The sequence below is a fragment of the Podarcis raffonei genome, chromosome 1 (genome assembly GCF_027172205.1).
Source record: "Podarcis raffonei isolate rPodRaf1 chromosome 1, rPodRaf1.pri, whole genome shotgun sequence".
In the NCBI taxonomy this organism is placed as follows: Eukaryota; Metazoa; Chordata; class Lepidosauria; order Squamata; family Lacertidae; genus Podarcis; species Podarcis raffonei.
Genome location: NC_070602.1, coordinates 132,834,317 through 132,859,471, shown reverse-complemented (window position 1 = coordinate 132,859,471; position 25,155 = coordinate 132,834,317). Strand labels below are relative to the sequence as shown.

At 42.8% G+C, this 25,155-nt stretch overlaps 1 protein-coding gene across 1 annotated transcript in view; it reads right to left on the bottom strand.

Moving 5' to 3' along the window:
- IQCA1 (IQ motif containing with AAA domain 1) overlaps nt 1-20,144 on the bottom strand; it is a 95,371-nt gene extending 75,227 nt beyond the window's left edge. Inside the window, exons 1-5 of the mRNA XM_053362799.1 lie at nt 19,864-20,144; nt 18,628-18,955; nt 17,079-17,198; nt 13,703-13,894; nt 4,937-5,008 (exon numbers count right to left, since the gene is read on the bottom strand). Of these exons, the coding sequence (XP_053218774.1) occupies nt 4,937-5,008; nt 13,703-13,894; nt 17,079-17,198; nt 18,628-18,955; nt 19,864-19,874 (723 nt within the window). The 5' untranslated portion in view covers nt 19,875-20,144. The remainder of the gene's footprint in view (nt 1-4,936; nt 5,009-13,702; nt 13,895-17,078; nt 17,199-18,627; nt 18,956-19,863) is intronic.
- Nucleotides 20,145-25,155: the final 5,011 nt, after the last annotated feature.

Genomic DNA, 25,155 nt, shown 5'->3' with positions numbered 1-25,155 from the left:
GTTGCAGTTTAACACCAACAAGAAACACTTTGCCAGCCTGCATCAGAAGTCTTATAGTGCTCTATCTTTGTAAAATATAACTTTTTCTTCTTTTCCAGGCTTGTGCTGCTAAGCTATACAGAGCAAAGGGGCACAGGACTGGGGTTGGCTGTCACACCTGAACATGGTGCAGCTTGGGGACAAGAAGATTCCTAAATTTGGAATGTGAATCTAGAATCTCCTCCTCCTCTTTCTTTAAGGAACAGGTTTCCCCAGAATTTCATTCCTCTATGTCCTCTGGATTCCAAAGGTCCTGGGCCAGTTTATTTGACATAAGTTTTTTTTTATAGGTAGCATCCTACTTTTTTTGTGAAATGAAAAACCAGCAGATATATAAACAACAGTTATTTTAGAGTATAAAAAGGATGTAAAGTAGTCAAAGTTTGGATTAATGAGATCAGTAACACAACAAGGAACTCCGGAGAATAACTGCAGAAAATAAATAAAGCCAAAATGGCATTTTCAGATTTGCTTAATGAAACAGACATCTGACACCCCTGAGCTATCTTATTTTCCCGTTTGCAGGAGCTGAAGAATATTCACGCTCTACTTATTTATAGAGCTTGAAGTTTTGCTATAAGGAATCTAATTATTTCTTTGACCACAGTTTATATTATTTATAATGAGAGCCATTCTATGGAGAGATTTACTTTTCTAACTAGCTGAAGCACAAGAGGAAATAAAATACATTATTCAAGCCATGTAATTAAATAAATATATGTAAGATACACATTAAAAGAGACAGAGAGGAAAAGTTTTTGATGGTCAAATTATGTCCTTTCACATGAAAAAGCTGCATTTAAGTACATTCTAAAAGTGATTAAGAAAATAGTATTTGTATAATGCCATCCATGGCTGTGTTAGTCAAGAAGAGCTTGTCTGACTTTTTCCTGGACTTGAAACAGCACTTGGATTGTTGCATCTTTTCTGGGCAGCCACTGTAAGACTGCCTGCATGTCACACAAGGCAGACAGGAAATCATGTTTCCATGTACATGAGCTAACAGCAAAATATCTGACCTGCATGCAACTAACATCACCCATCCAAAACTTGTCTCTCCTCTCCACTGGCAAGGAATAAGGCCCTCCTACATGCTGAGGGCTGCTCTTGAGTGTTGAAGGTCTTGGGCTGGCTGGAAATGGCTCCTTCATTATGCCAGCAAGAAAGCCATGCAGGCTTTTAACAAGGGAGAAAGGCAGAGAGAAGAAAGAAAAGAAAAGAAAAGAAAAGAAAAGAAAAGAAAAGAAAAGAAAAGAAAAGAAAAGAAAAGAAAAGAAAAGTGAGAGATGGAGGAAAACTAGATTAAGAAATGGGGAAGGTGAGGACATAGTTTGACCCTGACTCCTGGAGCAGCAAGGACAGAAAAACTGTGGGGGGAGCTCTCTCCCACACAAGGAATAACAATGGTCTGATTTGTATAGCCCAGCCTCCTAGAGCGGGAGAAGCAACCCAGATGAGAATATCTTCCTCCCCCATAGGAAAAATTAGTCATTCTTACTAGACATGTCAGCATTTGTTTGAGGATAAGTTTAAAACAACAGAGGACCATGTGCAATTCATGTAACTCTGAAAGCGTAAGAAAAGCAAGCCCTGCAAATAATTTTATAATAATAATAAAAAATATGCTGGTACAATCATATATCTAAGGGGTCTTGACCTCTACCTGCTGCCCCACCCCACAGGAACACCAACATGAACGTGTATGAGACCTACCAGGTTCCCCAACGGTTCATGGAATAGAACATAAACTTAAAGAGGATCACAACCAAGACTTATGAATAACAAAAGAAAAGGCCATTTTTATTCTGAATTAATCCCACCCCTACTCTGTTTACTGGATATTAATTGACTGGCAAGACAGTAAGTGATTTAAATCTAACATATCTAGACTAGTGTCCATTTCCCTGGTCCATCAGAGGGCCTTCTTGGCAGTGGTGCCCTCCCTGTGGAACGCCCTCCCTTCAGATGTCAAGGAGATAAAGAATTAGACAACTTTCAGAGGACATCGGAAAGCAGCCCTGTATCAGGAGGTTTTTAATGCTTGATATTTTTATTATGTTTTTAGATATGATATAAGTTGTCCAGAGTGGCTGGGGAAACCCAGCCTGATGGGCAGGGTATAACAACATTCTTCTACCTTCTGCCTATGGTTTAAAGGAGCCATCTTCCTTTTCCCACCCTGGTTCCTTGCAATTACATATGGATGGGCAGTGGGTAGTGGGACACTGTTGATAGAAATTATGTTAACGGTAAGTATCTTTCTTTCTCACACATTTAGAGAGTATTTTTTTGCCACTTTTTGAATATTTTTCTTCTATTAAATATACAGAAACCCATTAGGCAGAGGAAGCTTTCTTTAAATGGTGGGCAGTGATAATAATAATATTTATTATTGTTATTTATTAACAACAACAATATCCAGATCATTTCTAGTGGGTGGCAGGGGGGTATGACTATGATAAGTACCAGTGATCCAACTTTTGATATGCTCCTCAGTCACATCAATGTCATTTGCAAGATTGGTTTGGAATAAATAGCAAATTAAAGCCTGCTTCTAATTTTTATTCTTAACCTCATTTCTGTAGGTATAGAGTATGGGAGAAGTACCCATGCAAGGATTCCTATGGGGTTCAATAGGAGCCAGTGTGGTGTAGTGGTTAAGAGCGGTGGACTCGTAATCTGGTGAACCGAGTTTGATTCCTCACTCCTCCACCTGCAGCTGCTGGGTGACCTTGGGCCAGTCACACTTCTTTGAAGTCTCTGAGCCCCACTCACCTCACAGAGTGTTTGTTGTGGGGCAGGAAGGGAAAGGAGATTGTGAGCTGCTTTGAGACTCCTTCGGGTAGTGATAAAGCGGGATATCAAATCCAAATCCAAACTCTTCTTCTTCTCTTCTTTCCTCGCTCTCCTTGCTTCATATGCACTAGGCGTACACTATTGGTATCAGGCCAGTGACTTTGCTGTGTTCTTTTTGGCCCCTGCCAAACAGCTTTAATCTGTTTTAGTCCATTCTATTGCAGTTTTAACTTTTGTACATTTTAAATTATGGCTGTAAATTTTTTAGAGATAATTTTATTGTTTTACCTTTTTAAAATTCCACTGTGATGTTTTCTGCTACAACAAGTGGTATACCATGGTTAAGAAATAAATGAAGTGTGGGGAATGAGCAGTCCCTTCCCCTGAGATGCAAGATGTTTCTGCCCTGGGGCAACAAAGTGTGGGTTCTACTAAGCGCTATGGGAATCCTTCCTGACTGCTACCTCCGGAAGTGACAGAAAGACCGGCAAAACATAGCAAGGACTGTGCACTTGCGCAGATATTAAAGGTACTTATAATATTTATTCACTTAAAAGAGTCATATTCAGTACTGGTGTGGGAGAGAAGCTACACTATCATCAATGCTAGGTGATGACTTAAGGGGCAGAAGTGCAGCTGACCACCCCACACTTCTCTCCTCATTTGCCACTTAGTGGCAGTAGCGATATACAGTGGTGCCCCGCAAGACAAACGCCTCGCAAGACGGAAAACCCGCTAGACGAAAGGGTTTTCCGTTTTGGAGGCGCTTCACAAAACGAATTTCCCTATGGGCTTCCTTCGCAAGACGAAAGCCCATAGGGAAATCTCCGGGAGAGTGGGGAAGCGCAGCGCGTCTTCCCCACTGTCCTCGGACCTCCTCCGAAGGCTGGCGGTGGGGCGGAGAGACCTCCTCCCGCCGCCAGGCTTCGGAAGGCTCCTCCGAAGGCTGGCGGTGGGGCGGAGAGACCTCCTCCCACCGCCAGGCTTCGGAAGGCTGCTTCGAAGGCTGGCGGTGGGGCGGAGAGACCTCCTCCCGCCGCCAGCCTTCGGAAGGCTGCTCCGAAGGCTGGCGGCGGGAGGAGGTCTCTCCGCCCCACCGCCAGCCTTCGGAAGGCTCCTCCGAAGGCTGGTGGTGGGGCGGAGAGACCTTCTCCCCGCGCCAGCCTTCGGATGGCTGCCCTGAAGACTTGCGGTGGGAGGAGGGTTTTCCTTCCCACCGCCAACATTCAGAATGCTTCTCCGCACTGCCAGCCTGGCAAGCGGTCTCCATAGGAACGCATTAATTGATTTTCAATGCATTCCTATGGGAAACCGTGCTTCGCAAGACGAAAAACTCGCAAGAAGAAAAAACTTGCGGAACGAATTAATTTCGTCTTGCGAGGCACCACTGTACTACATTCACCTCTGCCCCTGTCCCAAATTATCACTTTTCTGTTCTTATTTTGGTTAGGTATACAGGATACAGTATTCGTAATGACAACTGGGGACTGTTTTGATGCAGACATTTATTCTTGTTAGCAGGTAACCTTTATAACCTTTATACCTTTCCTGGTATGCCCCACGGAGAGCCTCAAAGTCCATAAATAGCAACACCCTAGTGGTCCCGGGCCCTTAGGAGGTTAGATTGGCTTCAACCAGAGCCAGCGCCTTTTCAACACTGGCTCCGGCCTGGTGGAACGCTCTGTCTCATGAGACCAGGGCCCTGCAGGATCTGATTTCTTTCCGCAGGGCCTGTAAGACAGAGTTGTTCCGCCTGGCCTTTGGCTTGGAGCCAGTTTGATTCCCTCCCTCCCTCTCTTTCTTTTTTCTATTCCTTCTCCTCCTGCGATGAGGCTACATTTTAATATTTTAATGTTCCATTATTTTAATGTTGTATTTTATTTTTGTTTTTAAGTTGTAATCATTCATCTTGTTTTTATTATTGCTTGTAAGCCGCTCTGAGCCCGGCCTTGGCTGGGGAGGGCGGGGTATAAATAAAAAATTATTATTATTATTATTATTATTATTATTACACAGAGTTTTAGAACACCCATTTGATAGCATCTAAAATCTGGAATTATTTAAAATGGCAAACTGGAAGGAAAGGTAAATGAAGACTCACCATCCCCAGAAATACCATTTCTTCTTCTCTGAGTTTCAAACTTTTCTTCCACTGGGCATATCCACGCCAAAGCTGAATTTGGAATACAAACCTAATGAGATTAATTGCCCTTTTTACAACTTCCTGCACAGCAGCAAGGGGAAAAACAAATAGAGGAAGGAAAAAACAGACTCCAAATCTAGCAATGTATCATTAACAGTTACCATCTGGGGGTTTTGGCATTGGGTCTTAATCTTTCCTGCTTTGTTTGTAGTGTAATTTGGAGGTGATAATTCTGTGAATTCATTTGTTTTTTTTTTTTTTATATATTTTTTATTGCTTTTTTCCAGAATCTAAATCCATCATCAATAACACAACAAAAGCGGTTTTACAGAAAGAAAAAGAAATTAAACAAGAAAAAATTCATTTTTCGAAGTCTTTTTTTTTTTTTTTCATCATCCACTGGACTTCCCCATCTCCTCCAACCCTGCATTCTTTATAATAAATATAAACAGCAAATTAATACCTTGTTTCCTGTGTTTTTGTATTTTCATCTAATTATTCACTCTGAAATTAAAACTTTTCTCAATCATTAACTTTGTTTCTATCAACTCCGAATTTCAATACTGAAGCATATTTACCTCAAACCTTAGCAAATTTTTAACATTCATATATCTTATAATGTTTTTGTAAATAGTCCTTAAATTTTTTCCAATCCTCTTCCGCAGCCTCTTCTCCCAGGTCTCGGATTCTGCCAGTCATTTCGGCTAGTTGCATATAGTCCATCAGTTGTGTGTGCCATTCTTCCAGTGTGGGTAGCTCCTGTGCCTTCCAGTATTTAGCTATGAGAATTCTTGCTGCAGTCGTTGCATATAGAAAGAAGGTTCTGTCTTTCTTAGGTATCCTCTGGCCCACAATGCCCAAGAGGAAGGCCTCTGGTTTCTTCTGAAAGGTATACTTAAATACCTTTTTCAACTCGTTATAAATCATTTCCCAGAAGGCCTTCACCCTCGGGCATGTCCACCAGAGGTGGTAAAAAGTTCCTTCAGCCTCCTTACATTTCCAACATTTATTATCAGACAAATGGTATATCTTTGCAAGTTTGACTGGGGTCATGTACCACCTGTACATCATTTTCATAATATTTTCCTTTAAGGCACTACATGCCGTAAATTTCATACCGGTGGTCCATAACCTTTCCCAGTCCTCAAACATAATGTTGTATCCAATATCTTGTGCCCATTTTATCATGGCTGATTTGACTGTCTCATCTTGAGTATTCCATTTAAGCAGCAAGTTGTACATTCTTGAAAGCACTTTCGTCTTAGGTTCAAGTAATTCTAGTTCTAATTTTGATTTTTCCACCTGGAAACCAATTTTTTTATCTTTTTTAAAGATCTCTAAAATTTGGGCATAGTGAAACCAGTCTCGCACCTTCCCTTTCAATTTTTCAAAGCTCTGCAACCTCCAAGTGTCACCCACTCTTTCTATTATTTCACAGTATTTTGCCCAGCCACCCCCCATATTAAGTATTTTTGTGGCTTTAGCCTCCATCGGTGATAACCACCTCGGAGTCTTGTTTTCAAATAAGTCCTTGTATTTAGTCCAGACAGAAAACAGAGATTTCCTTACAATATGGTTTTTAAACAACTTATGAGACTTTACCTTGTCGTACCACAAATATGCATGCCACCCAAAAGCATTGTTGAACCCTTCCAGATCTAGGACATCAGTGTTTTCTAGCAAAAACCAATCTTTCAGCCAGCAGAGGGATGCAGCTTCATAATACAACCTTAAGTCCGGCAGGGCAAAACCCCCTCTTTCCTTTGCATCTGTTAATATTTTAAATTTTATTCGGGGCTTTTTGCCCTGCCAGACAAACTTCATAATGTCCCTCTGCCACTTTCCAAAACATTCCACTCTGTCCACGATCTGTAGGGTCTGGAACAGAAACAGCATTTTTGGCAATACATTCATCTTTACTGCTACAATTCTTCCCAACAAGGAAAGTTTCAATCTTGACCAGATTTCTAGATCCTTTTTAATTTCAGACCAACATTTTTCATAATTATCTTTAAACAGATTCAAATTTTTCCCAGTCAAGTTGACCCCCAGGTATTTCACTTTATTAACAACGTTTAGTTCTGTTTCCTTCTGAAACCCATCTATTTCTAAAGGTGTCAAGTTTTTTGCTAAAACCTTAGTTTTTTGTTTGTTTAACTTGAATCCCGCCACCCGACCAAACTCAGAAATTAATTCCAATACTCTTTTTGTGCTGGACACCGGCTCCTGTAATGTCAAAACCAAGTCATCTGCAAAGGCCTTCAGTTTATATTGTTTTCCTCCGACCTGTATTCCTTCCACCTGCTGATCCTTCCTGATCAAATTTAGCAAAACCTCAAGGACAGAAATAAATAGCAAGGGTGATAGGGGGCACCCCTGTCGTGTTCCTTTTTCAATTTTAAACTCTTCTGTCACCACATTGTTTACTATCAATTTAGCCTTTTGTTCTGAATATATTGCATCTATGCCATTTTGGAACGCCCTTCCCACTCCCATCCCTTCCAAATTCTTCTTCATAAATTTCCAAGATATATTGTCAAAGGCCTTCTCCGCGTCTATAAATATCAAAACTGCTTTTGTATTCAAATTTGTCTGTAGAAGTTCCAGAACGTCAACAATGTTCCTAGTATTATCTGACAAATGCCTGCCAGGGAGAAAGCCTGCTTGGTCTTTATGAATAACTCCATTTAAGACTTTTTTCAATCTATTTGCCAAAATGTCAGCAAAAATCTTGTAATCCACGTTTAGGAGTGAGATGGGACGGTAGTTCTTAAGTTGAGTCTTTTCAGATTCCAATTTTGGTATCAAAGTGATGAATGCCTCTTTCCACGATTCTGGTGCCCCCTTCCCTTCCATAATTTGATTACATACCTCCATCAATGGCTGAGTCAAGTATTCCTTCAATATCTTATAGTATTTGGAGGTAAGTCCATCTGGGCCCGGGGATTTGCCTAGTTGCATGTTCTGAATGGCATTTTCGATTTCCTGTTGGGTTATTTTATAATTCAGGTCAGTTTGTTTGTCTTGTGTTAGTTTTTGTAGGCCATAGCTTTTTAAAAATTTATTTATTTCAGTCTCCACTTGGGGTCCTTGGGAAAACAATTTTTTAAAATATCTCTGGAAACACTTTCTAATTTCCTCTGGTTTCTGAATACATTCTCCTTCAACCTCTAGATTGGTAACAAAGTTCAGTTTTTGTCTCTTTTTCAGCTGCCATGATAGCAGCTTCCCACATTTATTTGCCGATTCAAATGATCTTTGTTTCATCTGTTTGATTTTCCATTCAACTTCTTGATTTATCAGTTTTGCATATTGTGCTTGATGGAATTTTATTTCTCTCAAAACTTCTTTTGATTTTGGATTTAATCTCAACTTTTTCTCTCCGTCTTTTATCCTTTCCAAGATCTTGTCCTTTTTACCGTTCCAGAGTTTTTTCTTAATAGAATTCTGCTGTATCAGAAACCCTCTCATAACAGCTTTGCTTGCGTCCCAGATTGTTTTTTTTTCCACCGAAGTGTTCAAATTTAGTTCAAAGTAGTCTTTCATCGTCTTTTGGGCCTTCTTCACTATCTCCTGGTCTCTAAACAATGCATCATTCATTCTCCATCTGAAGGATCCAGCTGGTGTAAGTCTCAAGTCCATTTTCAAGGGGTTATGGTCGGAGCAAGTTTTAGGGCAGATCTCTACTTTTTTGGTCTTGGGTGCCAGTCCTCTAGATATCCAGATTTGGTCGATTCTTGTCCAGGATAGGTGGGCCTCAGAAAAGAATGTTCCCTCTCTACCTAGGGGGTTCTTTGTCCTCCAGATATCAATCAAGTCCATATTGTCTGTGAGTTCAAAAAAAGTCTTTGGTAGTCTGCCATCTTTAGTCACATTTTGATTTTGTGACTTATCCATGTGTGTGGAGACAACCCCATTCATATCTCCCATCAGAATGATGTTATTATAGTCCATATGGTCCAGCATTGTCTCATGCAGCTTCCCATAAAATTCAGATTTCCCCTCATTTGGTGCATAAATTCCAATTATCAAAAATTTTTCTCCTTGTGATTGTATTTCGATCGCCAAAATTCTTCCTTGTTCATCTTTGAACACAAATTTTGGTGCTAGGCTCTCCTTTGCATATATCACGACTCCCCTTTTCTTTTCTTTAGCTGATGAAATAAATTCTTGGCCTAGTCGCTTGTTTATTAGCACTCTTCTGTGGAGCCTAGTCACATGGGTTTCCTGGAGACAAATGACGTCTAGTTGTTCTTTCCTCAAAATGTGAAAAATCCTTTTCCTTTTTTCAGGGGAATTTGCCCCATGGATATTCCAACTAAAAAGCTGCAGAGACATCCTGGATCAGCTTGTTAGCCGATGGGGTTGTCTCCCTTCTCGTCTATGTCTGGAGGTGGATCTTTTGTACCAGGCGTGGGGGGTGGCCAGGTACCTGCTGTCCCTTTTCGAAGGTCCTCCCCGTGATCGTTTAGGAATTTTTCTTGCTCTTCTGCTGTTCTGATTCTCACCTTCTTCCCTTTCAAATTAAAAGATAATCCTTGGGGGAATTCCCACCTGTAAGGGATTGTGTTGTTTCTTAATAATCTTGCCAGATCCTTGTATGTAGTTCTTAAGTCCAACAATTGTTTTGGTATGTCTCTGAAGATTTCTGCTGTCTTTCCCTGTATCACCAATGGGTTTTTAAAATGTAGGCCAAGTATGTTGTCTTTTTCTTGCTTGTATCTCAATATGATCAAGCAATCCCTTGGTTTATCTTTCTTGGCCACTCTTCCCAATCTAAAAGCGGTGACGATTTTGAAGTCTTTCTCTTCTGCCAAACCCCAGAACTTGGATATTTCTGCAGTCAAAAAGCCAGCCAAATCTTCCTTTTCTAGTTCTGGAATATTTCTAATCCTAAGATTACTTTCCCGGTTTTTCAGCTCCGCCATAGACAGATAGGCCTGTTGTTCAGTGACCTGTCTACTCAGTGGTCTTACTTCCCCTCTTAATTCCTCAATCCTTTTTTTGTTTTGGTCTGCTTTCGTGTTTGCGTCCTCAGCTAATTTTCGGTTCTCTGATATAGTCTTTTCAAAATTTCCTATCGCCTGTGTGTTTTGAGCAACTTGGTCTGTCAACTTATTAATCGTTGCTGTAACCTGGTCAAATTTAGCCGCTTGTTCATCAGCTTTCTTATTTAATGCTGCCAGTTGATCCAATATTTCTTTAGAAATAGGGTCTAATCCTCCTGCAGCCATATCCTCCAAAACTGGCTGTTTAAATTGTCCTTCTTGCAGACCTGTCACAATTGGAACAGATGATCTACGTGGCTGCACAGGCAAAGTTGATTGCAATAGTTCAGTTTGTTTTGCTTTCTTGGCAGCCCTTGTTTTTCCTGCCACACTCATTCCACAACTGTCTAGGTTTCAAGGTCAAATTGTAAATCCCATGGGAAAAGCAATCATCCAGGCAAAAAGATTTCCAAAACAACCAGCAGTTCTCAGAGGTTTATATTTCCACAATCCAGCAGGGGGAGCTCCCCAAAAGTTTCCACCATTTAATTCCCAAATATGGTAAAATCCAAAATAAGGGGGGGAAACCCTCTAAATTCACTTTAAACTGCAGATGATAAAGGTTCTTTGCGAAGGTGTGAACAACAGTTCCTTTTTTGTAACTGCAAAGTAGCCCAATGTAACTTTATGTCTCTATACACAGTTGCCACAGTCTGATGTTACTTTGTATCCAGGCAGCCCGTGAGCTGGGGCTTATAACTTTATAATCCACAAAATATAGAGAGGTATAGCACAGTCTCACAATCAAATCCAAACTTGCAGGGTAAGTTCCAACTTCTTTTAAACTCCTTTCAACGCTTCCGCATTAAAAAAACTTTGCTCAGTACTTTAAACAGGGACGGAAGACTGACTTCCTTTTTAGCGTCTCCCGCTTTCAGCCGAAATTCACCAATTTGATGTCCAAATAAAGCCTCAAATTTCTTACTCACGAGTTTGTTGTTTCCAATCAAATGTTCAAAGAAGAAAGGTCAGCGCTCATCAGCAGCAGCCGCGCGGCTTCGCTTCCGCGGAAAGAGCGATGGATTCACAGCACCGCTACCCCCTCCACGTTCCGGAGCCCCTTACGGGGTCCCTTCTGCGTATCCGAGGTCGCTCCTGGTGCCCGCCGAATCCCACGGCCACGGGCTCACTCTACCCGTGGTTTTCCTAAACGGGTCGTCGCTGTGCCGCAGCGCACGACCCTTTTCCGCGGAGCCCCTCTTCAACAACTGAAGAGGACCGCCATTGCTGTTTCGCGCCGCCTCCGGAAGTCCGATAATTCTGTGAATTCATTTGGAGTTTGTATGATTTATCTTTTAACCCATTTTAACCCTTTATTTCTCTGTCTTTTCAAATAATTTTGCACAACACTATACACACGAATGCTATGTAAAGAAATGACTTAATCATTGAAGCTGCACCCTTTTTTCACAAAAAATACTTTTCAAATGCAGAAGTAATGTAAGAAAGGATATGTACAGCTATAAGAATTGAAGGAAATTCTTAAGCTTTCATCAAAAAGCATTTTATGATCATAGGATAACATCCAACTAATTCATACTCAGGGTAGACACATTCAAATTAATAATTTTTTCCCGAATGAGTCTGCTCCAAGGATAAATAACATCACCCATCACCCATACATATTTACATGGAGTCGTGTTGTTGAGAAACATGTGCTGGTCATATAATCTAATATGAAACGAATGCTCCTTTGATTGATATCAAGAACCCTGCTGGACAATTTTCCCATAACACCTTTTCTGCAAATATGAGGGTTGGATTTTTATTTTTAAATGAAAACTAGAATGATTTTCACTCTTCTACCAAGAGCCCATGGCCTTTCCAGCTGTTTCAGGGGCTGCATGTGCTCCACAGGCTGTGGCTGCCCATTCTTCTAGGCATAAAAAATCTGTTTGCCATTTAATGTCTTAGGAAGCTTACTCCTTCAATATTATCACAAATTTTCCATTTAACAACAAAGACAACTCAGCTTTCAATTGAAATATTCCCAGTCAGTTGGGGGTTACAAGGAAGATTTGAAGACATGAATCCTGATGGCTTCAAGTACCATCCCTTTCATGCGTTCAGTGACATGACTTCTTATGCTTTTCAGATACCTGATATATTTGTTTACTAAAAATGGTTAAGTGAGCAGAATATTTTTGGCAATTTACAATTCTTCCCTATTGTTGTAAGTGCCCCTATCCTGCCAAAGACGCCATTTTTATCAGAGAAACAAACAGCTCACCAAACAGCTGTTTGGAAACCTCACAGCAGATTTCAGTATTGTGGAATCCATTGTCTTGGAGTTGTTGTTTTTCCCCGTTCCTCCTGGCTCAATCAACTGAGCCAGGAAAAACAGAAAACTATAGTGCCTGGGTGTGTCAAAGCATACTCTGGAGCATGGAACGTGCGCAGAGGACGGCACCTAGGATGATCAAGGGTCTAGAAGCAAAGCCTTATGAGGAACAGTTGAAGGAGCTGGATATGTTTAGCCTGGAAAAGAGGAGCCTGAGAGGAGATAGGATAGCCATCTTCAAATCTCTGAAGGGCTGTCACATGGAAGGTGGAGCAAGCTTGCTTTCTCCTGCCCTGGAAGGTAGGACTCAAACCAATGGCTTCAACGTTAGAAGAAAGGAGAGTCCGACTAAACATCTGGAAGAACTTTCTGACAGTAAGAGCTGTTCCACAGTGGAACGGTCTCCCTCAGGAGGTTGTGGATTCTCCTTCCTTGAAGGTTTTTAAGCAGAGGTTGGTTGGCCATCTGTCAGGGGTTCTTTAGCTAGGATTCCTGGATTGCAGGGGGTTGGACTAGATGACCCTTGGGGGTCTCTTCCAGTTCTAAGATTCTATGGCCAGATCTAGACACATCAAAGAAGCATTTCAGTTAAATGTGTTGCAAACTGTGTACAGTGGTACCTTGGTTTACAGCCATAATCTGTTCCGGAGGTCCATTTGTAAACCAAAACAGGTTGTAACCCAAGGCGCGCTTTCATCAATGGGGCCTCCCCCCAAAAATTGTTTGTAATCCCCCCCAAAGAAAGAAAAAAAGGGGGGTTGTAATCCAAAAAAAGATTGCAAACCGGGACACGCACTTCTGGGTTTGTAATCCAAGACGTATGCAAACCAAGGTATCACTGTATGAGAAATCGCGTTGGGAAAAAATGGAACTCCACAGCGCCATCTGGTGTCACAGTGTCATAATGCATAAACATCACTTATAAAACACTTTTTCTTTACCAATCTAGCGGAGTCCTACGATTCTATGGTCACCCTCCAGCACCACAGTTGTCTGGTGGCAGCTTCCAGCAAGATCTTGCAGGAGTTCCACAAGACCTCACCAGAAGCTGCTGCCTCCACAGCCACACAACCCTGGTAAGGGAGGTGGTAGCACATTTGAGGAGCAGGAAGAAGTAATGACAGCAGGAGGCTATTGGCAGCAGAATAAGGGATTATCGCAGATCCAGGCTTTCCAAGTTTTTTCTTACAGAACTTTCATAAAAAACCCTGAGCTTTCTCCAAGACCCTCTAAAAACATCTCAGAAAAACCAAGTCAATTAACAAAGCATGCCAGGATTAGAAGAGATTGTGGATTACTAGTTTAAATATAGATTATTCTCTTTTTCCAAAGGCAACTAAACATGCATTCCATTTTCATAGCAATATATCTCTGATTAAAAAGAAGATATTTTACCTTCTGAATGAATAACACAGCACCATCTATATCTAGGGCTTTCTCACCCGTAAGCCTGGCTAGCCTCTCTCTCTTTTCTTCCAGATAGATTTGCTTCATAAATGTAGCCCGGAGTCGGCCCTGACGAGCCCGCTCAGCTATTTGAATGGTTCTAATAGCTTCTTCTAAGGGCATGAGCTTCACAACGTTTTTCTATAACATAAAATGGAAGCATAGGACAAAAATAAATACATCTAGAACATTGTCTTTATCCTGTCCCAGAGGAATTCCAATTAAACAACATTGCTCTTTCCTATTTCTTTGCAGAAATGTGTCAGTTGCACAAAATTCCATCAAAATGCATGTATTTTATACTCCTGCATACTAGGTACACATACTAGGCATATATATATATATATATATATATATATATATATATATATATGGTATATATCGTTATATATTGTGTGGGCTAAGTATAAGGACTTACTAGAGCCAAAAACGCCATGGAGGCTATCCCCAGCAGAAGCGTTCTCGGTAAAGAAAAAAACACATGAGAGGTAATTGTCAATTCACCAAGACTTATTGGAAGAAAAGGAAAATAGGCTAAAATTTTAAAAAAATGGAAGAAATTCGAACCCATTTAACAGATTGGTTGCAAATGAACGAGACATTCCAAAAAGACAAACAGAAAAGGCTTTTCCACAGAACTTTCAAGACTGGAGAAAGATCTAATTCAAAAAACCCAAAAAAACCACTCTCTTAAAATGTACAGACTTCTCCTTGACTGGGAGGTCAAGGAGGAAGAAGTAAAATCAGTTACGGTCCAACAGGCCAGAGATTTTGGTTACAATATCCAAATGGAATCATGGGAAAGGTTATGGAGGGAGGACCTGAAATTCCCTGTGTGCTATGATTTGAAAGAGAATTTCATGAAAATGCTTTACTGATGGTATCTAACACCTGTAAAATTGGCCAAAATGTATAAAGCCAGGTAAAGCATTTGTTGGAGAAGCAGGGAGGTGGAAGGCACAATGATCCACATGTGGTGGAACCACAAAAAAGGGGGATTTTGGGATACAATATATCATGAGCTTAGGAAAATGTTTAAATGTTCCTTCCCTAAGAAGCCTGAAGCTTTTCTGCTGGATATAATGAGTAATGAAATTCCGAAAAATTTAAGGAGAATTATTATGTATGCAATAGCAGCAGCAAGAACTCTAATTGCAAAAGGATGCAAAGGAGAATCCATTCCTTCCAAATTGGATTGGCAGACCAAAATGTTAGAATATGCAGAGCTAGCAAGAATGACAGCAAGATTCCGAGACGATACAGATCAAATATTTAATAGAGAGTGGGGCATTTACAGAGTATAGCTAAAAGAACATTGTAAAAATCCAAATTATTTGGCAGGCCTGAATTGACTTCTGCATGAAGTAAGAGAATTTTACAAAACCAATACAACTGAAATAACTTAGGAGAGATAAAGGAAAGTGCGTGGTCAAAAATATAATATAGGAACCACAATGGAAGTCATGTTGGAATTAGTTATGTATGAATCTAATTTTTTTTTGTAATATGTATCAATTTTGGATTGTTTTTGTTGACTGTTTTGTTTTTAAAATCAATAAAGCATTTTTTAAAAAAGAATTCCATGGTAATTCACAACCTGATCTAAACAGATTATTTTATAATATTATTTTTGCATTGGACCATTTACATGGTGCATTATATGTGACAATAAAAGCAACACACTCCTGAATGAAGGGCTCACCATTTATAATTTACCAGAGGGGGAAATACTAACAGGAATATCTGTCTAGGACGCTGTAATCATGCAACCAATGGACAGCACTCCCCATTCCTGGATCATAATTTTGCTTTGTCTCCATCAACTCAGAAAATAGCAAGATAACTTTGTTACCTAAAAATCCTAATATCTGCTCTCTGTCCAAATGTCTAGCACTCCTGCAGGGAAAGGTATGCTGTGCAGAGAGTCAGAAACAGGATGACAGATGTAAAGAGATGAATGCATCATGGGCCTTCCTTGGGTGCTCCAGAATCTGCACTATCCCTGTATTAAGGGTTGGTCTAATCATGTGGCAGAATGAGACAACTATTTCAGGTGGTGTTGGGTGGCATCCATCTGTCTCAAGAGAAAATGGAGTGCACCTCCAGGGGTGAAGTCAAACCGCTGCATTAGCAGCACCAAAGCGACTGCTCTCTAGTGTCTATGGAGGTCCTGGGCTGCCCAGATGACAAAACCCCCTCTCAGCCTCGCTGATGGGGTCCAAAGGAAAGCAGAGGAAGACATTTGGCACCAGCATGGCTGCAGGAGTTGCCAGAAAGTGGCCTACTAGGTGCCATCCAACTGTCTTAGGGACCCCACTCCAGATTTGTGTCGGATTTGCTCCTTACCTTTTCTTCTCCCACAAGTCAGCAGAGATTTAAAACCAGAGTTTTCCTTCTCCTAGAGGGCTACTTTCCCAGGTTGATGAGCCACACCTGCCCCTCACTTCCCTCTACAGCACATGCAGAAACCACCTTCCTGACCATTGGGTCCACTATTGGTCTCGTCTGCTCAATGCGCCAGAGCCTCTCTTTGCATGTAGCGGAAGTCCCTAACTCACTGAGGGTTTGAGATGCATCAGCCACCCTCCCCCGGTTTAGCAGGCCAGTCAAAGGCATTTCCTGGGGTGTGGCTGCAGTCACCTGCTGCCAGGAGCCACAGGTGAGAGCTGAGTGCAGGGTGGGGGCAAAAGGTGAACAAAGTTGTTCCCCCCCACAGAGGCACTACCCCTCCCTGAACACCCCATACACCTCTCAGGTGCAAACTGGAGCATTCCTGGGCCTTGCCTGCCTTATTATTGCCTGGTTCTCTCACCAGCTGGCCCTCCTGCTACGGCTGGTATCCCTGGTCACCCAACCTGGGAGGCCTTAGGAGTCGTTACTCAATGCAATATATTCTGGGCAAGGTGGCCAAGAGAGTGCATGAAACATCACTGTGGTTTGCCACGGTTGCTAAAACTGTGGTTTAAACTTTGGAAATGTTATAACATTTTAAAGTAAGTTCGACATCTTTTTTTTACTAGGTTTAAGAATGAATTCTAGACACTGCAGTGATGGCAGTGCAGGCACTCTCCGGGCACCTCTCCCAGAAGGCCTGGCTGCGAGGAAGGATGCTCTTGGCCCTTCCAAGAGTGAGTAAGTGAAGAGCAGGGACTAGAAGAGAAACTGCCTCTGCTATCACCACTAAGGCATCAGAAAAACAAGGGTGGAGAAGATGAATAGGAATAGGAATGGGTCAGCAATGCCAGCGGAGGAAGAAGAAGACAGCAGGAGGTAGAACCATCTCTTGCAGCAGCCCTGCCTGAACTGATTACATAGATATACTCACAGGTTCGCCATCATACATCCCAGCATCAAGCATTATCTGAGCGAGGATTTTCTCCCTCTCTTTCAACACCTTTATTTTCTCCTTAATAAAATACCTTGGGATTGGAATTTCAATGTTTTCCTATTGGAGAGGAAAAGTTAATTTTGTAAATCATGCTGGTCATTCAATGAATACAATTTCTCTACAAAACAGTCAAAAGTGCCCAATTAAACATACATTTCTAGGAATGCTGAATTATGGATGTGCATCAAAGTTGCTATTATTCTGCAATTGTCTTAACTTATTTCAGCAATATATAATCCCAATGAAGGGATTCCTGAATCTGGTTATGTTGCCTTTCAGTTGTCTTATACTGAGAGCTCTGCTATGAAATGGGTTATAAATCAACAAGATAATGTGATATATGAACACTTGAAGATGCTAATAAAAGCACAAAAGGTACTGCATCAGTCTGCAGTACAGAAGATAGCTGTTCATTACTCATTATTCATTACTAATTATTGCATAAGAAATCCTTAAGTGCAACCCACTGTTGGAAAGAGCAACTTATACTAACATAATAGGCTGTAGAATGCCAAAGCTGTATTATTTATATTTGAACATCACTCACAAATACTATCTTGGTAATCTGCCTTTACAGGTAAAATAAGAGAATGCTATAACTTCAATATGTTGTCTAGAAATTAGCTAAACAATTTCTTTAATGTGTTGTATTTCTTGCTTGGATAAAGTGCCTACATTGATCAGGGCTAGCCAAAGACACAAATGTGGGTATTTCTGCATGTGGGAGAAGAATGAGACATTTATGGCTTGCTAACCATTAGCACAGGAGATGCACCACAGATAGGCTATTTTCCCTCAAACCACCCTGATGAAAGAGTCTTTTGAAAACTGCTTTTGGAACTTAGGGGTTCTCAAGGAGCAATTTGAAGGTTCTCAGTAGCCATCTTTTGTAAAGGTAGCTTTGTGTGGAGAATGTAAACATAGCTTATGTGCCGAATTTACAGTTTAACTTATTTTTTTTAAATGAAAGTTTGATGCAGTTCATGATGTGGGCAACAGGTGGAGCTGTAGGAGAGAAATAAATTACCGGTAAATCCGTGATTCTCAATGAGGCTCGCTGGGGTATTATCAGCTCCCCCCACCCCAACTCACTGAAGCCCAGTTTTTGCATGTGTTCCTTAATTACAGGTGAAGGTGACATGTCTACGCTTAGGTCCATCCTTACTATCTTCTTTGCACTTGGTAGCCAGGGCTTAGATTTAATCTGCTGTGGGCTGGAGCAGCTTTTCGCATTTCTATGGTGAAACTGAAAAAACCTCACATACTATATTTTAAAAATGGAAATGGAATAACAGTTCAAGAACCAAGTGCCAGCAAGTATTCAATGGAGTGGGGCTCTTTGAATTTTTTTCATGTGTTTTTTACAACTGAGAATAATTGGACAGCTATATTAAGATGCACAAAAGTCAGTTATTTAAAGAAAACAAACAGTTACTTAGGATTTGATTCTACAATATGAAAAACAACATGAAGGGACTATACTTACAGGAGCCAGCTTAAGATCTTGTAAAATGTCATCAAAGTAATGATATTCTGACAACTCCAGCTCCACCATTTCATTCTTTAACTCCAAAATGCGACCCATTACTCCATCAAGCATTTGCCGAATAATTAAACGCTTTTGTGGGTGAACAATCTGGTCATAAGCAGCTTCCAAATTCCGAAATATCTGCACATACTTGACGTAGAAAGTGCCTAGCATTTGAAACACTACTTGGCGATCTTTCAATGGTTTGTGGGATTTCTCTTCTATCTCCTTCTGTAGCAGGCAGTTGAGGGACTCCTGGGCTTCTGCCCACATTTTATTGTAAGTGCTAATAAAGTGGGGTAGGGGTTGGGGAAGAGAACACTTTAGTACATACAAAGAGAACGAAGTAAAATATAGCAAATAGTGCATCCCTATTCATGTCTACTTAGAAGTAAGCAGCACCAAGTCTAAGGTTACCAGATTTTTTCCAATGAATCTGGGGACACTTTTCAGCTTCAATGGATTTTGTATGGGGACTGATTTGTAAATCCGGGGACTGTCCCCGGGAAACGGGGATGTCTGGTAACCTTAACCAAGTCCGATGGGATCCACAGGTACTTACATTTAACCAGTGTTGAATGGGATTACCGCCCGCCCCCCTTGAAAATGCAGGTCTGTGGTTTAGTGGTTTTTTTGGACCTGGCTTTGACCCTGGATGCCCAAGGGTCAGCTACAGCCAGAGTGCCTTGGCACAGCTGAAATGGGTGTGCCAATGACACCTGTTTCTGGAGGAAGCAGATCTTGATTATTGCATTGCACTTTACATACGGGGTGCATTTGAAACAGGGCAACTCCTTGGTCCAGAATGTTAACGGGGGAATCCTTTCTGAGCATGGCTCGCCTAATGGAACAGCTGAACTGGCTTCAAAGTTGGTTCTAGGCAGAATTCAGAGTATTTGTCATGACGTTTAAAGGCCAAAGTAATTTAGGATTGCCTTCTTCCGTACAAAGCGACCCAGCTATTCGGACCATCTTCAAGGAACACTTGAGCTCCTGAACCGTCTTGTAATATGTGCCTCTTACATGCAGGCACCATGGGGAGAGTTTTCCCTTGGGGTCAACCAGAGGCTGAACTCTGCCGGGATCGGGCCCTTCCTCGGAGGCGCCTCTGCTCGGAAAGAGGCTTCAGGGCCCCGAGGAGCGAGCCAGCCTCCTTCTCCCCGCGAGCGAGGCGCCGGGGAGGGTCGCACTTACTTGTGGGACATGGCGGCGGCGGCGGCGGCGACCCACACTTCCGTTCCTGGCGGGGTCGGCGAAGAGGGGCCCCGCCGGACCCTGTTCCTAGAAGGGGGGGGGCTTGTCAGAAGGCTCTTTCAGCACGAAGCCAAGCCGCCCCCGCCGCCCCCGGGCTCCGGGTTTTGCACGGCGACACCCGCAGCCTTCTCCTCCTGCTCCAGGCGCTGCTTAGCAACGGGGCGCCAGGCCCAGCCAGGCCCGCGGCGGAGGCGCCCCGGGAGGTTGCTATGGGAACACCTGAAGGCGGGGGGGGGCGAGGGCGGCCCGTGTGGCAGCAGCGCAGGGCCACGTGGCTCCTGGGGGGGGGAGGGAGGCTGTCTCCGCCCCCCCCCCCCCCGCTGGGCTGCTTACCTGCCCTGCTGCTGCTGCTGCTACGCGCCCCCCCCCCCAAACACTAAGGCAGAAGAGCAAGGAGGTGATGGGTTGGCCATGCTGCCCTCCTAGCTTTTATTAAGCGTTTTGTGTTTTTATTTTGTGTTTCTGTGCTGTGAACCGCCCTGAGGCCGATGTGTATATATGTCATAACTACCGTATTTTTTGCTCTATAACTCACTTTTTCCCTCCTAAAAAGTAAGGGGAAATGTGTGTGTGTCTTATGGAGCGAATGCAGGCTGCACAGCTATCCCAGAAGCCAGAACAGCAAGAGGGATCGCTGCTTTCGCTGCGCAGCGATCCCTCTTGCTGTTCTGCCTTCTGGGATTCAGAATATTTTTTTCCTTGTTTTTCTTCTCCAAAAACTAGGTGCATCTTATGGTCTGGTGCGTCTTATAGAGCAAAAAATACGGTAAACAATCTCTATGACTATGATTATGATTAATTAAATTTGTATGCCGCCGAAGGGTATACATCCGTAGATCTCACAGCATGAAAATACAAGATAAAAACACAAAAGTACGTAATAAAAACAAGAACAAAAAAACCCCTAACCAATAACCCCTCTCCCCCCACCCACAAGCACATTTAAAAGGGTGTAAAGGTAAAGGGACCCCTGGACATTAGGTCCAGTCATGGACGACTCTGAGGTTGCACGCTCATCTCTATAGACCGAGGGACCCGGCATTTGTCCGCAGACAGATTTCGGGTCGTGGCCAGCATGACTAAGCTCCCTCTGGTGAAACCAGAGCAGCGCATGGAAATGCCATTTACCTTCCCACCGGAGCGGTACCTATTTATCTACTTGAACTTTGTGCTTTTACACTGCTAGGTTGGCAGGAGCTGGGACAGGGCAATGGGAGCTCACCCCGTCACGGGGATTCGAACCACCAACCTTCTGATCGGCAAGCCCAAGAGGCTCAGTGGTTTAACCCACAGCACCACCCGCGTCCCTTAAAAGGGTATAAAGGTAAAGGTAAAGGTACCCCTGCCCGTACGGGCCAGTCTTGACAGACTCTGGGGTTGTGCGCCCATCTCACTCAAGAGGCCGGGGGCCAGCGCTGTCCGCAGACACTTCCGGGTCATGTGGCCAGCGTGACAAAGCTGCATCTGGCGAGCCAGCACAGCACACGGAACGCCGTTTACCTTCCCGCCAGTAAGCGGTCCCTATTTATCTACTTGCACCCGGGGGTGCTTTCGAACTGCTAGGTTGGCAGGCGCTGGGACCGAGCAGCGGGAGCGCACCCCGCCACTGGGATTCGAACCGCCGACCTTTCAATCAGCAAGCCCTAGGCGCTGAGGCTTTTACCCACAGCGCCACCCGCGTCCCATTAAAAGGGTATAGGAGGATGTTAATAAAAGATAGGGTGGTGCTGGATGTGGGGGGGGGCAGCATGTGTCCCCCAAACAAGGAGCTTGCCCCCCAACACCCACACACACCCTAATTGCTGCACTCCTGTTATTTTCTTTCAGAGATCGTGTAGGGCACAACTCTGCCAGCTAGAAATATATGTTGTTCTTTCTGTAACCCCCCCCAACACCCTGCCCCCAAACGCTTTGCAGCACAGAGAGAGGTCTCCGTACAGTCCTCACCCATACCCAGAAGTAAGCCCTGCTGAATTCAATAGGATTTACTTCTGAGTAGATGTGGTTAGGCTTGTGGGGAGGGGGTGGGGAGGATAATTCCCTTGACATTTACTTTCCAGCTACCCATAGATGTGATTTACTACCTTCTCACTTCTCTTCACTTCTCCCTCTTCAGTCCACATCAGTCCACTTCCCCACCTGCATCCACTTCCAGGACGTATCCATAAACTCATTTAATACTACTTTATTACAGCGCGGGTGGCGCTGTGGGTAAAAGCCTCAGTGCCTAGGGCTTGCCGATCGAAAGGTCGGCGGTTCGAATCCCCGAGGTGGGGTGCGGTCCCGTTGCTCGGTCCCAGCGCCTGCCAACCTAGCAGTTCGAAAGCATGTCAAAGTGCAAGTAGATAAATAGGGACCGCTTACTGGCGGGAAGGTAAACGGCGTTTCCGTGTGCGGCTCTGGCTCGCCAGAGCAGTGATGTCATGCTGGCCACGTGACCCGGAAGTGTCTCCGGACAGCGCTGGCCCCCGGCCTCTTGAGTGAGATGGGCGCACAACCCTAGAGTCTGGCAAGACTGGCCCGTACGGGCAGGGGTACCTTTACCTTTACCTTTATTGACTATCACCCTGAACACCCTTTGTTGAACTCAATGAACAAAATAATAATCTCCACTCTCTGAATGCAATCCCTTTTATCTTGCACTGCAAAGGACAAGTGCAGTTATACTTTCGGAATCATAGGATTGGCACTTATGTCTGTTTTTCAGCATGAGTGGTAGTTTTAATTTCAGGTTCCTAACTGTCCTCAGGCCATATAACCTTCCCTAATAAGCTTTCCTGGCTACTTCATTTTGTCTTGTAATGAAGTCTGAGCTAATGTTGTCCATGGGCAACATTGAGGGTGTGGAGAACAGCTGCTGGCTACAAGGACCTACTGCTGCAGTGATGCTCAATTCAAGGCAAGATGGTCAGTACAGTACTGTAGTTTGTTTTGTTTGACTTTGATACAGTAGCAGCATGTTCCTCAGGGCTGCACATAGTGCATGGACCTAAAGGTTTTGGAGGAAAGTTGAAAGACATAAAGTTCAAATTTAATTGGAAGAATCCCACTCCATACTTACAGGGAAAGTGACCCCACGGTGAAAATATAAAATGTCATGAATAATAAAAATGGGGTTGGCCAGATATTAAATATTATGCCATATGCCACAAGTTTTACTGCAGAGTGAAAAACCTAAATCATGGTTTTTGGTGCAAATTAAGGTAGATTTTAAAATAATAATAAACAAATCTAGGTCAAACTATGGCATTATACACTTTATTATGAAATATTTTCATGGGAAAACAGGGGTGTTTTTTTTCTTTTTTTCACCCGTATGTTCATGTAGGATGCCACTCTAAAACAGATAATGTTGCAAATCTTACACACAATACAAATTGCACTTAACATATACCATATGTTTCGGCAAGAAAGGAATACTAAACCTCTGGCTATTGGCCAAGTAATTTATTAGCAGATACTTTAGAAAACTATTTGGCTTAACATTTTGCAAGGGTCAATGTATATATTCACAATACATCAACACCAGAACAGTGTCAAAGTTTAACCAGTTAGGAGGTTAGAGGTCATTTTTGTAGTATAGTAAAAAGTAAATATCAGGAAATTAGAAACTAAACAATGATGGCCAGAACATGTGCAATGTTTAATATTTTCTGCAACCTGCAATCTGTCAAGTTTTAATGTTTTTAATATGAATGGAAATAGAACTGCCTCTGTACCATATGCGCGTTAAAACATGGTTGAAGGATATTATCCCACGACATTTTCGTGCTGAATACAGCTGGTCAAGGCCCCTTTCTACATATATCTGTTGCTTTAAAACTACACCTGCATGGAAATATGATGAAACCAAAATTGATGTTAGGGCCCTCCAGGTCTTCCCCTGTGCCCATGAAGCCTCTGAACCCCCTTTCCATTATCAGGTGAGGGTACTTACCTCCCTTCTCCTTGAGAAGTACATAAAGCTGAGAGGAAGTTGGAAGAGCTGTCCTCTTACTCATTTCCTCTTTCAGCTCAAAGTACTTTTCAAGTGTGGCAGCTAAGCAGAAAGTAGGAAGGAAAGAGGAGAAGAGAGGAAGTGAACTGGGAGACTGGGCAGGGGGAAGAAAAATGGGCTGACCAGAAAGCAGAAAGTGGGATGCTGCATGAATCAGGAGAGGGAGAACAGAGCATCAGAGAGAAGGGCATGTGAAATGCATGCCCTGAACCCCAGTGAAACCGTTCCTCTTGAAACTGCGTATTTAATGGGTCCCTGCACTCCCCATCCACAATCAAATAATAGGTTATATTTGTATGAACTGTAATACCGTAATGGTGGCATCTTAGTTTATATCTTTCCCAGTGATCTTATACGTGCATGTAACAAAATGAGTAGAAGATGGAATCTTAACTGTCTACCATTTTCCAGCTCAACATAAGTACAGTAGCTAGCTGCTTCCGATTGGTGGGAAAACATCCCCTTCAGTGTTCCTCCACACCTAGACCTAGACAGTGTCAGTTTATTGGTTTTCATCCATTACCGCACCTGGGCACTGATTCAAAATGCCCACTGCCTCTTCTGGTTTTGATGAAAGATGAAGATAGAACTTGTTGTCATTTACCTCTTGACACTTCTCTTCCTTTATCCATATTACCCCACCCAGGAGTTTCTTCATGTAGAAGATTAACAGCATGGGGGATAAGAGAGAACCTTGCAGGATGCCAAAGCACAATTGCCAGAGGATTGAGCAGAAGTCCCTCAGCACCACCTTCTGGAACTGGCCAGCCAAGTAGGAGCAGGGCCATTCCAAAGCTGTGCCTCCAACACCCAACTCAGACAGCCTGTCTAGGAAGATACCAGGGTCAATGGTCTCAAAAGTCACTGAGAGGTCCACAAGAATTAAAGAGCTGCACTCCTCCTGTCTCTTTTGTCTCAACAGAGGTCATCCTGCAGGTGACCAAGATGGTGTGTGCTAAATTTGGTCTTTGGTGTTCACAAAATAGTACAATTGTATTTCCCCTTTGCTGAAAAGGGACATTCTTCTCTTTGGTCTGTAAATCTAGCCGTGGTTTTTTGTTTTTGCCTGTTACATGCTAAGTTGGCAAATATGGTAAAACATAAGTCAGCCAAAATTAAGTTTGAAAGTCCCTTTGGTTTCAAAGGGAGACAGTGAAGTGCATGCTTAATATTTCACAAGTGTGCCTACTTTGCACTGGATTGTTTCCCCAAATATCCCAAAGCATCTCCAAAGG